Source organism: Drosophila novamexicana, unplaced genomic scaffold (assembly GCF_003285875.2).
Source record: "Drosophila novamexicana strain 15010-1031.04,08,12 unplaced genomic scaffold, DnovRS2.1 tig00000689-arrow-pilon, whole genome shotgun sequence".
Classification (NCBI taxonomy): Eukaryota; Metazoa; Arthropoda; class Insecta; order Diptera; family Drosophilidae; genus Drosophila; species Drosophila novamexicana.
The window spans coordinates 884562-900816 of record NW_020824818.1 but is presented as its reverse complement, the minus strand read 5'-3'; the positions used below and the strand labels follow the sequence as shown (position 1 = coordinate 900816).

At 42.3% G+C, this 16255-nt stretch overlaps 3 protein-coding genes and 2 long non-coding RNA genes across 9 annotated transcripts in view; 4 read left to right on the top strand and 1 right to left on the bottom strand.

Annotated features, from left to right (window-relative positions):
* LOC115763299 (transcription factor HNF-4 homolog) overlaps positions 1 to 3398 on the top strand; it is a 28096-nt gene extending 24698 nt beyond the window's left edge. For 2 of the 3 annotated variants that reach the window (XM_030705790.1, XM_030705789.1), the window contains 6 exons: positions 255 to 693; positions 752 to 1248; positions 1325 to 1462; positions 1844 to 2080; positions 2143 to 2727; positions 2792 to 3397. In XM_030705790.1, coding sequence (XP_030561650.1) covers positions 255 to 693; positions 752 to 1248; positions 1325 to 1462; positions 1844 to 2080; positions 2143 to 2727; positions 2792 to 2838 — 1943 coding nt within the window. In that variant the 3' untranslated portion in view covers positions 2839 to 3397. Of the gene's footprint in view, positions 1 to 254; positions 694 to 751; positions 1249 to 1324; positions 1463 to 1843; positions 2081 to 2142; positions 2728 to 2791 lie in introns of all 3 variants that reach the window. The other variant, XM_030705787.1, reaches the window with a different exon arrangement.
* Positions 3399 to 3748: 350 nt separating this feature from the next.
* On the top strand, positions 3749 to 10271 carry LOC115762973 (cell wall protein DAN4). 2 transcript variants are annotated; one of them, XM_030705350.1, is made up of 5 exons: positions 3780 to 3814; positions 3873 to 3996; positions 7944 to 8288; positions 8359 to 8580; positions 9179 to 9522. In XM_030705350.1, the coding sequence occupies exons 2-5, from the start codon at positions 3942 to 3944 to the stop codon at positions 9520 to 9522; spliced, it is 966 nt and encodes a 321-aa protein (XP_030561210.1). In that variant the 5' UTR covers positions 3780 to 3814; positions 3873 to 3941. The 2 variants fall into 2 exon arrangements, with proteins under 2 accessions (XP_030561211.1, XP_030561210.1); XM_030705351.1 differs by having other exon boundaries at positions 3749 to 3996; positions 9179 to 10271.
* On the top strand, positions 7463 to 7933 carry LOC115762976. Its single transcript, XR_004017844.1, has 3 exons — positions 7463 to 7594; positions 7651 to 7694; positions 7751 to 7933. It is a non-coding gene; the product is annotated as an uncharacterized LOC115762976 (long non-coding RNA).
* Positions 9694 to 14905, bottom strand: LOC115762974 (intraflagellar transport protein 88 homolog). Its single transcript, XM_030705352.1, has 7 exons — positions 14109 to 14905; positions 13812 to 14052; positions 12705 to 13452; positions 11959 to 12158; positions 10974 to 11895; positions 10793 to 10915; positions 9694 to 10740 (listed from the first exon to the last, which is right to left on the bottom strand). Exons 1-7 carry the CDS (start codon positions 14318 to 14320, stop codon positions 10613 to 10615), a joined length of 2574 nt encoding a protein of 857 aa, XP_030561212.1. The 5' UTR covers positions 14321 to 14905; the 3' UTR covers positions 9694 to 10612.
* LOC115762975 lies at positions 12119 to 15744 on the top strand. Of its 2 annotated transcripts, none has more exons than XR_004017843.1 (4): positions 12119 to 12220; positions 12288 to 12340; positions 12415 to 12526; positions 15631 to 15744. It is a non-coding gene; the product is annotated as an uncharacterized LOC115762975 (long non-coding RNA). The 2 variants fall into 2 exon arrangements; XR_004017842.1 differs by having other exon boundaries at positions 12288 to 12344.
* Positions 15745 to 16255: the final 511 nt, after the last annotated feature.

Genomic DNA, 16255 nt, shown 5'->3' with positions numbered 1-16255 from the left:
ACATGTATACAAATGTTTTCTTATTTGTTTATTTTTTTTGTTTTGAGCGACTCTGCTGGTCATCAGATTTTTGACCAGTGCTTTTCAAACTACACATACGCTTATTGCATTTGTTTATCTGTATCTGTAATGCTTAAGCTGTAAACTGTAAAACAGTTTTGCTTGACTACAATGAATATCGAACTATTGTTAAATTATTTATTTATTTTGTGCGTTTTTTGATTCAAATTTTACCTGCTTTCTCTCCTGTACAGAATCGGCGGAAAGTCAACTAATGCATGCGGAGGCGCTGCCGGTGGGTCATCCCGCTGGCTCGCCGATTGGCCATGCCCTCAGTCCCAATGGCGTTGTGCTCGGCCTTAGCAACAGCAGCAATCAGAGCAGCGAGAATTTTACGCTCTGTAATGGCAGCAGCAACGCCAGCAACAACAACAACAATAACAACAACATGTACTCACCGAACAACAACAACAACAACAATGGCAACAACAGCCAACAGCAGCAGCAGCAGCAACAACAGCAGCAGCAACAACAACAACAGCAGCAGCAGCAACAACAACAACAGCAATCGCCCACAGTATGCGCAATTTGTGGGGATCGGGCAACGGGCAAGCATTATGGCGCCTCCAGCTGCGACGGCTGTAAAGGCTTCTTCCGGCGCAGCGTGCGCAAAAATCATCAGTATACCTGCAGGTGAGTGTAGCTACAAGATATGCTCAACGAAAGCATCTATAAGTCTGCGCCCGCACAGATTCTCGCGCAACTGCGTCGTGGACAAGGATAAGCGCAATCAATGTCGCTATTGTCGTCTGCGCAAATGTTTCAAGGCGGGCATGAAAAAGGAGGCGGTGCAAAATGAACGCGATCGGATCAGCTGCCGACGCACCTCCAACGATGATCCCGATCCGGGCAATGGCTTATCCGTTGTCTCGCTGGTCAAAGCGGAGAACGAATCACGCCAGTCGAAGGCTGGTGCCGCCATGGAGCCGAACATAAATGAGGATCTCTCGACGAAACAATTTGCCAGCATCAACGATGTGTGCGAGTCCATGAAACAGCAGCTGCTGACCCTAGTCGAGTGGGCCAAACAGATACCGGCCTTCAATGAACTCCAGCTGGACGATCAGGTGGCACTGCTGCGCGCCCATGCGGGCGAGCATTTGCTGTTGGGCCTTTCGCGTCGCTCCATGCATCTGAAGGATGTGCTGCTGCTCAGCAATAACTGTGTCATCACCAGGCATTGTCCAGGTAAGACAGAACCTAATTAACTTGTTCGTGTTCCTAGCTAATCCCCCCCTATCTTTATATCTACCTGCAATTGCAGATCCACATGTCTCGCCCAATTTGGATATATCGCGTATTGGAGCGCGCATCATTGATGAACTGGTGGTTGTTATGAAGGATGTTGGCATCGATGATACCGAATTTGCCTGCATTAAGGCATTGGTCTTCTTTGATCCCAGTAAGTGGAGTTTTAAATATGTTAGCAGCTGCTATTAGAGATGTAGTCGACCAAAGTTTTGCATTCATATTCCGACTGTAGATTGAATTTCTCTAAACCGTTTAAACGCGGCAGAGATTTTTGCATAGATCTCAACAACGATCGCATATTAAACTTATTGTATATTCATTTTCTGATATTGGAAGCAGAGTTTCAAAAATCGATTAAACATGTATCAATTAATATCTGTTTGTGTAACAATTAAACTGTAGCTCATTTTCCGTTCTTAAGGGTGTCTTTTAAGAAACGCAGTCCCTAATTTTATAATGTGAACCTCTATCAGACAGACATTTAGAAAATTATTTTGTCCCAAATAAAACTAATTTGCTTGCTTAATTGTAGATGCCAAGGGTCTCAATGAGCCGCATCGCATCAAATCCTTGCGCCATCAGATACTCAACAATCTGGAGGATTACATTTCAGACCGACAATATGAGTCGCGTGGTCGCTTTGGTGAGATCCTGCTCATCCTGCCGGTGCTGCAGTCGATTACCTGGCAGATGATCGAACAAATACAATTTGCCAAAATCTTTGGCGTGGCGCACATCGACTCGCTGCTGCAGGAGATGCTGCTGGGTGGTAAGTGGATGCCATAATCTCAACTATAACAGTTTATTAAATATATCCTTGACTGCCAACAGGTGAGCTGGCCGACAATTCGCTGCCGCTGTCGCCGCCCAATCAGTCCAACGACTACCAAAGTCCTACGCATGTCGGCAATCTGGATGGCAGCCAGGTGAGCTCCACACTGGACACTTTGGCCACAGCCAGCAGTGGTACACATGGCCTGGATCTGGACGTGCAGCATATACAGGCGCTCATCGAAGCCAACAATGCGGAGGATACATTCCGCGCCTATGCGGCCAGCAATGCGGCAACGGCTGCCGCTGCTGTTGCTGCTGCCACCCCCACGGCTGCTGTAACGCCCCCATTAAGCAGCGCCGCCTGCAGTCCCAAGTCACAGGAGAACGCCTATATGGATGCCACGGCGGCCCGTCAATACAATGTGCAGCACAAGAGTCAGCTAATGCACAGTCCGCAGAGAGTGCATCCCTACCAAAGAGTGGCCTCATCGCCGGTCGATGCCGGCCTGGGCATGCGCAATCCGGCGGATATCACGCTTAACGAATACAATCGCAGCGAGGGCAGCAGCGCTGACGAGATGTTGCGCCGCACGCCCCTTAAAATACGCGCGCCGGATTTGCTGGCGCCCACCTATGTGATGGGTGTGTAGCTCTAAATCTTTATATATAATGTCTGAAACTAATCTGCGTCCACTCTCTTTTTCAGAGCCATGTCGCATGACGCTCAAACAGGAGCCCGAAACGGGCTATTAACTGGTGCAATAATCTTAGCTACACACATACACCACTCTACTTCCCCATCCTAATGTCTCCTCCCCATCACCTCTACAGGCCCCGTCTTGCTAGCTGCTAAGTGCTAAAAAAATCAAAACACAAAAACTTACTTAATTGTTATTGCCTTGAACTTTTTGATACCGTTTTTATTAGACTTTAAGTAGGTATTTTGGAAATTGTTGCTTAATTTGTAAAACACGCAATTGCAATCTATTTTTATATTTTCTTATGATTTTTTTTGAGCTGAAATGAAAAAGAAAATCAAGTCAAAGGATTTGCTCTAAAGTTTATACTAAACATAGCACGTACTGTTGTCAGTTTGTTGGTTATCTTTATTATACATATTATGCAGACATATGTATATATATGCAATACTTTGTTTTAGGTTAGGGTGTTGTTTAGTAGTATAAAATATATAAGTACGTTTAATCGATAGTTGATGAAAAATTGAAGAACTATTTTTATATGAATATATATATACTGTATGTATAAAATACAAAGTAATTTAAAGTGGCTGAGTGAATAAAAAAAAAAAAGAGAAAACAAGTATTGTACACAAATTTTAAAAACTATCGTTTTTTTGTAATTGAATTGTTAATTTGATACTTTGGTTTATTGAGATAACATTTTCTCTTTAGAATGAAATGTTGATAACACTTATTTGAATAACAAAACTGTCGCGCGCCAGTTACCGCAATTAACATTTATTAAAATATATCGAAGTAAGAAGTGCTCATTTATCGATATTAATCTTAATCTTAACATTTAAAGAGAGGAACGAACAAGTGACATATCGATATAAAGTTCGACTATCGATGGTTTGACACAGAACTCTCAGCTGACGAACAGCCCAGCACTATTATTTAATGTCATTTCATTTTTCGTTGTGCGCAATAAAGTGAGCTGCTAGCAGACAAGAAAAAAGCGAATAATATCTGCTAAAGCAGAAACAGTAGTTTGTAAAAATTGCTAAAATTTGTAAACTTTGCTAAACAATTTGTAACTCCTTATAGAAAACAAAAAAAAAATCTACAAAATACACAGTGCAAAAGGCAAAGGCTAGACGAAATAGCGAATTAAATATGTTTGGCCATAAATTCATAATATGCACCGCATTGCTCCTGTTGAGCAGCTCTGGTGAGTAAGCCTAAAACTAACCCCCAGTCCGCGTGACGCCCGCAAAAACCTGTGCAACTCTTTGTTCAATTTACTTTTGCTTGTTCATCGCAATTTAATTTCTATTTTGTTTTTTGTTTTTCGCCTATTGGCGTCTCGCTTGCACGCACGTAACCCGTTCGTCGGGCTGATGGCTGTTTTTGTGGTTTTATCTACAAGGGCTGATGAAAAACAGCAAAACTGAATCGCATGTAGAATAATTAATACTTATTAAGCGTATATATGTGCGTTTGTGTATTTTGCAGCACATCGACATTTATCTGGTTTTAGTGTGACACTCTTTTTTTTTTCTTGCGGTTTGTGCAGTGTAGGACAAAGTGCTAAAGTAAAATCTAACAAGATGGTGGCTTAGTACCGCTGCAACAAAGGCGAGCACAAAGGCAAAAGCAAATTGCAGCCAGAGCGCAACTTCAGCTTGTCTCCACTTTATGCACACACACGAACACACACACAAATGCTGATGCATATGTTTGCTTGTATTGTATGCTGCGCTTATCTAACCAACAAGAACAACTAGAACGTCGGTGGGTCCGTTCTACCTGCATAGAGCATGAGAAACGCAAATGGCAGATAAAGCAGTTTGATTTGAGAAAAGGTCTTAGCTCTGTCTGCCGCCAGCAGCAATATGCACACGCCCCCGCATTACCCCGCCACACTACACACACACACACATATACACTAACATGCAGGCATATTCAATTTCTCACTTCTGTCTGTCTTTCTTTCCGCTGTGCTCTGTGCCTTCACTTTGGCGTCTTCTTTTGTGCCAGGCATCAACTATTTAATTATATTTGATTCACAACAGCGTTTAAATTGTTATTTATTTAACTTAACCGCTTGCCCGAGGCACAACCGCCCCTCTAGATATCCCCCTTATCAGTTTGCCATATGCAGGCACATTTGTGATATCATGTAGCAGGCGGACTTTGGTAATCCCCTCCAGCTAATTGTTGATTGTTTATGGAACTGAACACAGTTGATGATCTGTCATTATTTTTCTACCCTACCCATTGAAAATGGGTAAATGGGGTATATTGTTTATTATTTCCTTTAGCTTTTAACTGAATTCTAAAAATGCATCCTTCAAAAAAAATATTCTAGTTAAAACCACAAAAAAAAAAATAGTGTTCTATGTATTACATTTAAAATTTGGGTTTCTTTTGAGGCCAATTGGAAAAAAAAATATAAGTTTTGCTGAACCCTTTCGAACCGACTCGAACTGTGCTCTGTGTATATATGTATATAATTTTTCCATTAAATCGCGCTTATAGTACTAAGTATGTATTTGTTTGTTCGTATCAGCTGAGTCTATATTGTATTTATATTTCAATACTCTACGACTAATCTAACTCTTCGTATTTGCATTCCGCAAACAAAGACGCAGAAACTGGCCCATTATTGTAGATGATATATATATATAAATATTTGTTTATTCAAGTATTTAGTTTCAACTGCGGACAAATCAAAATACGTTTGTTTCGCTGATAAGATTTCAATATTTACTGGAACACACATTTGCCTATACTTGCTATAATGCCAAAAAATGATCAATTAGGGTGTAAATAGATGCCACAAAATGGAATGAACTATATGAATATCAAATATAAAGTCATATAAAATAATAAAGGCATATATTGCTTCAGATTATGTGTTCAAAGTGAAAATAAAGCTCATTAGTTTTAGTACAAAATGCCAAAACGTTTTAAAAAAAATCCATTACTTAAGATGTAAAAGAAATTATCAAGCTAAATTTAAAACTACTTTCATGCTTTAGCCTGAGATATCAATATTAAATATATACATTTATATATATCCTATCTCAAGCCTGTCTGTCTGTTTCTAGGCCAAATTCTTTTCGTTTTGGAACTATTTTGAAGAAACGTGGAATGTATTCAATTGCCATTATAATAATTCATTTGTTATGGTATTTTCTGTGCTCAGCTCATTTTTATTGCACTTTTCTGTAAAAAAGTTGCACAGTGGGAGGAAAAGCTTAAAGAAAAATTAGAAAAGGAATTTTCTTTCAAGTTTAATTAGAGGCTCGTCTTACACACAGTACACACACAGTACTCTCGCATGCCCATGGCCAATAAATCTTATTAGCCGGTGCATTTTCCCGGAATTTTCCAGCGACGCCTGAAAATTGCATGGCCTGTCCGACTGTCTGACGGGCGCATTTGTTTCGCTGGGCTTGTCTGGTTATTTGCTGTTTGCTGCCGCTTAATTGCATTTAAAGGTCATCTCTGGGCCGTGTTGCAGTGGCATTGAACTAGAACGCTGGGCACGGACAGCCGGATCGGGGCGTGACTGCAACCAGCTCAAATGTATCTGTGAGTAGGTGAATGTGTGTGTATGTATGGGGGGAGAGTGTGTACAGAGTCTAGGGAGAGGGCAATAAGTACCCAGGCCTTGCCTAGAAGAACAAACACAATGTGTTTATAATATATTTAAGCTGCGTTGAGTCATTAACAAGCTGGCAAAAGGCAACAATATTTAAAGAGAAATTTGTTGTTGACAAATTGTGCGAAATGTAACTTTATTGATAAAAACTGTGCAACGACAACAAACAGAAGACATTCAGCCTGTTGTACTGTGCTCAGATGGAGCAGGCGAGTATATTCGTCCGTCCGCAGTCACCAACCCAAGAATCAAGAAGACCCTTCGATCGATTTAATCGCTAATCAAACTGTGCACAAAGTATGGCTCAGTTGCTTTTGTTCTCTACTGTGCAGTTTTATCGCTGGAAAGCGGAAATAGAGGGTATCTATCAGTTGGATTTGTCCTTGGAAAATCGTGTGCTGCCTTTTTTCTGGTAAATGGTCGTCGAAAAGAAGCGCAAAGGTCCAAGGTGTAACCCTTTTTCTTCATTGGGCAATAATCGCTTTAACTAAATTTATGTCATTTGCTGCCACCTTTGCACCCTCCCGCGGACCCCCTGCCCCTCATCGTTGGTCAACACAACGTTTTCTGGTTATTTGGTTATCAGTTGTCGACTGTGCAAATATTTATATTATTCATCATTATGACTCAGACTGCGCTCACAGCTGAGGCAGGCAGCCCCAGCAGAAAGCCAAGCGCGCGGATACAATAAAATGAAATATAAAGCCCGAACGAAATAATTTTATTCATTGCAACACGATAATAATATTAAAGTTGACAATTCTGTATGAAATGGCCGGACGGATAGAAAGCGCTGTAAGCTTTGTTTTCCATTTTGTTCAAAGCATATATATGGACATATATATATATATATATATATGTGTGTGCACATTTTAATTGAATTATATGTTTGTATATTTCCATAGCTATTAGCAGATATCGTGTTAAAGCTTTGGCATACAAAATATACAGGGTATACGTATGTATGTAGATAACCCTTTTAAGCTAGACAGCTTTGTTTTTTGCTTACAATTTATAATACAACATGCTAAAAATATTCCAACTCGTATTTTAGACCCTTTTTGAATATCGTTGTTAAGAGTATCCGTCACATGTAAAATGAAAATAATACGATAGGAAATAATCCTGAATAGTGCAACTTAAGTGAGAATTATCACAGGTATTCTTAGTAAAGTCTCTTTCAAAATTCACTAAACAATATTTAGTTTTACGAAGACTTCTTTGACTCCCTGAATAGCATGATGAAAAGAAGCTTTTAAGTAATTTAATTATAATTTACATGCTCGTGAAACGGTTTAATTCTGCATTCAAGTAGATCCCAGGAAGAAGAGCGTGAAGGTTTAATATTCATTCCGGCAGAATGTGGAGAAGTGCATGAAGCGTGTAGGCCTAAAAGTAAATCTGATAAACTGATGAGCTCTAATGCCATTTACACAAAGATAAGAGTTGTTAAGACACTGTTAAACTATAAACAAATTGTAAACACGTCGCTTTTTCCCTTCTTACAGCTTACTCGCAGATTTTTAGCCTCAAGTCGGCAGAATTTCCCGAGGTGAAAGATCCACTTCAATCGAGCACTTCAACATCCACAACCCCTACTTTGAGCAGCAGCACGACTTCTAAGCCTAAGCCCACTAGCTCGAGCACTTCAACAACAACCACCACAACAACAACCACAACCACTGTGGCACCAACAACCAGCACCGAGGCACCGGTAACCACCACGCCTGCTCCAGTGCCGACCACCACGCATAAGCCACAACCGTATCCAGCACCAACTGTGGGCTCATGGAACTGCTCTTGCATTATGCTCAACATGGCAGCTCAGCTGAACTTCACCTATGAGACCAAGAGTGAGTCCAAGTCCTAATTCTGTCAAATAATCGAATATAAACTTTTTTTTGTATCTCCAACCCATCGCAGGCGGCAGCATGACCAGTGGGTTGTACAATGTGCCCAGCAACGCTTCTGTGGATCATTGTTATTGCAACAGTCAGACTACGCAGTCCATGCAGCTAAACTGGGGTTCCAGCATCTCACCAGATTCCATGGTCCTTCGGCTAGAGGACAAGAACAAATCCATTGCACTCACCTCAATTACAGTCAATATGATGGTGCCCACAGAGGACTTCCCCGATGCTAAGGGTGAGTGCTTATAATATATATATGGACCGTTTTCTACACCTTCTTGGCAAAGTTGTTGGCAGTTGTGGCAGAGCTGATAAGTTACCAATGCTTGTCAAAAAGCGGCCAAATTGTCCCAAAATTATGCTCCAAATTGGTATTTGAAAAATGGTACATGACATGTAAAACCTGCTAGTTCTAGATCTTCTAGAACGCATTTCTTAGTAACCATAATTGTGCATATCACATATTTAACAAACTTTTATATGTAGAAAGATGCATTTCTGATATAATGTTTGTGCCAAGCCAAGTCCGTTTGTCTGAACGCATCGATAACGGATGCTAGTTTTAAGATTTTAGTTCTTTTGTCTGATAACGCCTTTGTTTGATATGATGTCTCGCATACACATAACACGACGTCTTGGATATCACCAATGCCCTACAAATATGTAAAATGAGGCAAATCGAAGGCAGATTCTCTTAAGTTGAACATGAAAAGACGAAATTGAGTAAAACTGCATTTGAAAGTGTGTGATAAATTTACCAAGAGCGTGCGCTAAACGGTGCCAAAAGGTGTGCTCATATTGTTAACTATTATTAACGTAAAATCGCTATGTAGAGAATCAGACCGTTCAGTTGATACACAGCAGCCAGAACACGGACTTCAAGACGCCCGAGAAGATGTCCTACCACTGCACACGCGTCCAGATGTTCAACATGTCGGAGACAATCAGCAACAATAAGACCATTGGCATCATCAGCGTCAGCCATGTGCAGGTAGAGGCGTTCCGCAGTGCAAATGCCACTGGGTTCTCCACGGTGCACGACTGCGACAGCTCGGAGACCTCCGATGTGGTGCCCATTGCCGTTGGCATTGCCCTGGCCGCCTTGATTCTGGTCGTGCTCATTTCGTATCTATGTGCCCGTCGTCGCTCCACTTCGCGTGGCTACATGAGCTTCTAAGCTAAAATAGGGCAAGGATAGCTATGCAGCGAGAACGGAGAGAGAGAGAGGGAGAGAGACAGAGAGGGAGGGAGAGAGGAGAGAGCAAGGAAAGGAATATATATGAGTGTCCAGGCAGTTGGCTGTAGTATGCGGGGGTTATTTAGTGCGTTGTAATCTGAGAGAGTTGTAAGATTGATTTTGTAATTGGCAGGCACTGTACGAAAGAATGAAGGAAATTAGACATTTGTTGTGTAACATACATATATAATTTGTAAACGGTCCTTATAACTATTCGGTTTTGTTTTGTTTCTCGTCCAAATTGATTACGCGCATAGCTGAGAGCAAGAGTTAAATGAAAAATATCAAACAACTGAAAATCTGTCTGTATGTGTGAACGTGGCATTCTTATACTTATCTTACTTTACTATCTAAATATCAAATGGCATCTTTTTTTATCACATTTGCGACACAAACAATTTAATTCACAATACGCATATTAAAAAAAGAAAATACATTTTATGAGCGTGTCAAAGGTGAAATAAAAGCCAGCGAACAGAAATAAAAACGACACTGAGGCAGGTAACGGTTATTACGTGAATGACAACAACAGCAACAAACGAAAGGATAGTAGCATTTTAATTAAATATATATATTGATTTTAAATTGTAAACAGTTAATTAGTAAACAGCTACAAATTATGTATTATTTGCCACCTTTTGCGTAATAAACGATAAACCAAAATAGTTTCCAATTGGACGCCCATTAAACGAGCAGTGTATCAGGTTAACTATATAGTGTTTCCAATTGGAGCGCGTGAAAGCAGTGCGTGTGATACACTGCTTACGACGGGCAGGTGAACTGCTTGCACGTTAGCGAGAAAATTTAAATGTTTTTCCTTAGGAGCAACCCTCCCCAGTTCATAAATTCAGTCGTCGTTCGCTAATTATAAAGTTAACGAATAATTATTGAAATCTATATTATTTATGAAACATTAATGTTTGGAAAATTAATAATAATTACAATCATTTCCAAAAGTTGTAAGTGCCGAGCGACTGTTGAATTTAAGAGATCTTGCCATTATTTATAAGATAATTTGTATTAAATGTTATTAAATGGGCAATAAGCTGTCGGCGTTCATTTCTGCATCATCATCGGAGTCGTTGCTCTGCTGCGCACGATGCATACCGGTGCGAGGACGTTCGGCCGGTGGACCCAAAGGATCCACATACTGTTTGACTAGGAAAACGGATGAAATAAGAATCAATTTTAGGCTTTGGCCGCAGCTTACCCGAGTAGGAGTTGCCGCTTTGCAGGAACTGATCGCCATTGTAGCCCATCCGTGAGTTGGAAACGAGTGTTGCCGAGATATCGCCGTTCTCCTGTAGACGCTCCTCGTTCGATGGACGCACTGCTGCGGATGAGGAGGAATATATAATGAGCTTCAGCCCTCATAGTTGCGGATTACTCACTTCTCAAACGACTGCTGCCCCTGCCGGAGGTGGCCGAGGAAAGACGCTGCTGCTGATAGAGCTGTTCGTTCTGTCGTTCCTGCTGCTGTTTGTGCAGTCTGGCATACTCCTGGCCATACCGTTCGTGCAGCTCGCTCATGCCCAGCGATTTGGTCACCTGCATCAGGGCGCGCACACAGGTCAGGTTGTCCGGAAAGCGCGCATATATCTTCTCGAACATGCCCAGATATTGCTTCGGCGGTAGATAAGAGTTGCGAAAACAGCTGGCAATGCGCAGCATCAGATTCGGATCATTGGGATCCGCTAGCACCGCCCGCTCATAGTAATAGAGCGCTTTCTCCGTGGCCTGCAGCTTGATGTAGTAGGAGCCAATGGAGCTGGCAATGCTGATGTCGCTCATGTTGATGCGATAGGCCTCGTTGTAGTACTGATTGGCCTCCTGGTGATCCTGCCGCTGCTCGTACATGCTGCCCACCTTCTCGAACAGGCGGGAGTCAATGTCGGCGGCCGAGATGCCCAGCACCTGCAGATATGCCTGGAGTGCGCCAGGCGAGGCGCTGGACTTGAAGCCGCCCGCAGAGGCATTGCTCAGACGCCGCTCCTGCAGCTTGGCCAGCTGGTAGTAGACATGGCTGTGCTGCACCGAATGCGGCTCCATGAGCTGCGCCTTCAGCAGCTCAAACTGTTCCTCGGCCAGCTCGAAATCCTGCTGCTGCAGCGCCAGCAGACCCAAATTGTAGTTGGCCTCAAAGCTGCTGGGATCCAGCTGCAAGGCACGCTGCAGCCGCTCCCTAGCCGAGCTCAGATTCTGACTCCGCATGTCCACAATGCTGGCATTGACCAGCGCCAAGACGCTCGTCTGCAGTGCTCCGAGCTCCTGCAGCTGGTTGAGGCAGTGCGTGGCCATCTCCAGGTTGCCCAGCTGCAAGTTATCAACCAAGTCGAACAGTTAAGGATTACAGGAGGGGGATTGTTCCCGACTCACATTGATGTAGATGAAACTGAGATTCGTCAGCGCACTGGCCGTCATGGAGCTCTCGCTCTTGCGGTCGTACATTTGCAGCGTCTCGATTGCCTGGTTGACATCGTTTTGGCGCAGATAGACGAGCGCCTTGTTCAGCTCCAGCTCGTTGGCCAGCCAGGACAGATTCGATGTCCGTATCACCTCAATGCACCAGTTGTAGCCTGCATGTGGACCAAAGCAAAAGCTGGATAAGATTATGACTATCTGAAGGGGATACTAGGTGGTAGGTTTACAAATATCTCTATATCATTCAAAGCATTGATAATAATATTACAATATCGTTTTCTTAGATTCGTCTAGCTTCTCTTTAATACTGCTGCCTGCGAGAGTCCAAGCCCAATTTGTAGGTATATAAATAAGTTTAAGCTTTGCAAATTATAATTCCAATCGAAATCTAATCCTATCTTCATATTACAGGACTTTATGCTTAAGGTTTGACAAGGATTAAGATTAAGGGAATGGAAGACTGGAAACGGATTGCCTAATGTTCCAGAGGATATCCAACAAAGCAAGCTCAGGAATTGCAAAAGTAAGATCCATTTTAAACCTTTTTTTGTTTAATTCAGGGAATGTTCTCCAAAATCCTTTAGTCTTAGACTTTTCCAAAGTTTGTTTTAGATTATTTTGGTATTCGCATAGTCAGTTATTCCTGTACTCCCTGTACTCCCCATCGACAGGGTTTACCCAAACTCAGACCACAAACTTACCATCATTGTAGTTCTCCTCGATCAGCGGGGAGATCAGATCGACAATCATTGTAATGGAACGCTTCTCCGTGTTGCGCCTTTGCTTTGTATAAATGGCCAGCTCGTCCGTTTTGAGGGCCTGCAGGACGTAACGATTTTTGGCATTCGCAGAGCTCTTGTTGGGCTCGGTCACCTGCTCGTAGGAGCTGTTGCCCTCAGCATCAATAATGGCCACCTCGGCTGCCTGGTTGCTGGCAGCAGGCATCGGATCCGCGCCCATTTGTCCGGCCTGCTCCGCCTGCTGCTGCAAACGTATTATATTATTCTCGTTCTCCAAGTCGCGCTCGGTTTCGACGGGCTGCACATCGCACAGGCTGCGGAAGGTGCTCTTGATTTTGTCCACGTCGCCCATGGCATAGTAGCAGAGCAGCAGGTGGATGCCGCTGCGAATGTCCGCGCGTTCTGACATGATAAACTCAAAACTGGACGCAGCATCCGCATACTGGCCCATCCGCACAAATAATACTCCAATATTCTCGGTAATTTTCAAGCGCAGCTGCTTCAGTGTATTCGGCACCGAATCCAAAGCCATCCGATACATTTTGATGGCCTTCTTGTGCATTCCCATCTTGAAGTAGATGTTGCCCATGTTCAGCTTCAGTTGATTCACATGCGGAAACATTTTGTTCTTCGTCATGATGTTGTACGTGTTCAGGGCCTCGATGTGCATGTCATTGTGCTCGTATTGTTCGGCCAAATTGAAGAATACCTTAATGAAATTTATATTAGAGAGCAGAACTGGTAGAAAAAATCCCTCGCATTCTATATTTATATTTATATAGCATTCCGAAGCAAGCATTAGAACTTATAAGCCGCATTTGGGCTAATGAAAATCGCATAGAAGGGCTTTTTTTTTTTTTCAATGCGAAGAATTTTCTAGCATCAGGAACTATTTATGTTATACAAGACTTAAGTACTCATTCTTACAAAGTTCGTACCTCCGATTAGAAATTCTTAGACATATCTAAAAGCTGAACATAATTTGAAGTAGCATTTAGAAATTCTTTCTCCCTTTACCCTTTGCATAAATCTCAGTGCCTAGAGGATGGCTACTTTTTGTACTCTTACCGCATAGGTCAAGTCAAAGTTGTGGAAAACATTTTCGCCCTGTTTATCCTGTTCATGATGCAGTATGCGATCCAACGAGGATGCATCCTTAGCCTTGTTCAGAGCCTCGGCCAGTGCGGATTTCATTTCCGTATTGGACGAACCACTTGTGCGATTCGATAAACTGCGCGCTGCTAGCACAATTGAGGACTCCAAGAGTTTCACAATTTTCACCTCCATGTTCTTGTACTTGATCTGTGGACTATTTTGAAATAATTGTAAAGGATTTGGAAAGCAGTTAAGGTCGGGTCTACGCACTTAACCTCCTTGGCCGCGTCAACGGCGGCATTGGCCGAGGACAGCGTCTGCTGCTTGACCTTCTCCAGAAAGAATTGATCGAACCGTTGACCCGCCGAGCCGCTCGTGCTGGCCGCATAACCCACGGCCCGCACCGCAGTCGAGGGTCTGGCCAGCGCCGTCTTGTCGCCGCCCGTGCGACTGCTAACCAGATTGCCCCGCTGAAAAACCATACACAAAACTCCCTCAAATCCGCTCTCTTAATTAGTTCTGCACCTGTTTTGCACCTACCGAAAAGAGCTGCGAGGTGGGCGGCCTGCCGGCGGCTGTGGGAGGCGGCGGCGGAGCCGTTGCGATCTCCGCCGTGCTGGCAGCTCGTTTGTCTTCCGCTTGCGTAGCACTCATTATCTATTGTTTCTTTCCTATTATTATTAATTTTCGTGTGGCATTTACTTAACAAAATTCTACGATTATAACATTTGTTATGATTGGGCGTTGCCTAGGCAATTGGCCAGCCGGTTTGTTGTGGACATTGCCGTTGCTAAGGGAAAGGGTTGCATAGACGATAGCTTTTTACGATGTTTGCTAATTGGTCATTAAAATCTCAAAGATGAACCCATATATGCAATATCACTATCCCAAAGTTTCTTAAAATTGATCACTTCTTCGAATTCCAATCAATTCCTTGCAATTTTCATGCTCTTGCAGAGTTGAACGGAACAGGAACTTTGCTTTAAATTAACAATTTTGCATTCTTAATTTTGACTTTTGGCATTTTGTCGCAATACCTTCCTATTAAGCCAGCTTCGCATCCATTAACTATTCGCTGCTCAGCAGAATCTTCAGACTGTTTGAAACAGAAAGATTTTGCGGCCGCAGCAAATTGCCTACTGGGGGTCAAACAAAGTAACACAGAAATGCGAGAACGCACAGCCGACGGGATGAACGGCGCTCAGAAAATTGAGCAAGCAGACGATTGTGAGAGAAATTCGTACACATGCAAATAATTAATGGACCAATCAGCGATGAGCAACTCCAAGAATTCGTATGAGCGCACGCACACATATGCATAAGTAGATCGCGCTCTCGTGAGAGGACAGCGCCAAATAGAGAGATTATCTTGAGTATCGCGCTCACACAAATTTTGGCAGTTACTTATTGTTCTTTACAATAATTTCTTTTATATGAACTTATTGTGAGTGCGTAGCTTGCTCTGTTAATAGTGAGCCGTTGCATGTTAAATGTGCAGATCTGGAACTCCGAGATAACAGAGTTAATAAGATCTTTAACATTTTGGATAAAATTCAGTTTTAGAGTTCCAAACTAATTTTAATAAAAATAAGACTCTCACAAAATTAGAAGTATGTTTATAACACTCGGTTCTATAAACTTACACGAGTTCAAAAAGGTATCTCTTTATAACATACTATAACGTATTTTATTAACCTGAGACATGTTAATTTAAGCTAATGCCAGCTTATGTCTAATTATATTTTACTTCTTATTATATTTACTTTATTTGTCTTTATCTTTATCGTTTCAGATGGAAGAATTCCAAATACGTAAGGCTGCAATCTATTCAACAGATTTCCTCGGGTCCAAAAAGGCACATGGATCGGAATTCAGCTACTCGAGATACTACAAAATTCTACTATATTAAGTTAAAAAAAAAAAAATAATAAAATATGGATTATATGGATTTTTTATTTATCAGCCGAATATTCTGCGTCTGCAAAGAATAACCTGATGGTTACCAGATGACAAATATATTCTTGATTTTATCATATCAGAAATATAGTCCTGGTGAACGTAAATAGTCGAATAGTAGCAAAATTCGCAATAATATGGTCGGACAATATGCATGATTTTTCTTTCAGCCGCCCCCAATAGCTTCGTTCCCTGGTGGATCGTAACAGCAGCTGCTAACAGAGGACTGTTACAACAGTCTGTTATTCTTGCCCCGCGCGGGTATGCAATGATTTTTTTTAAAACGATTTTCGTCTACCTGCTGGGCATTTCTGTTCGCCTGGTACTTCAGTGGCATTTTAGTAAAAATTTTGCGACCCAACCGCCGATGACGGCGCCCCTTTCGGGTATGCAATGAAATTTTTTATTCAGAGATTTTTGTCAGCCAGCTACCTACTGGGCATTTCTGTTCGCCTGGTGTT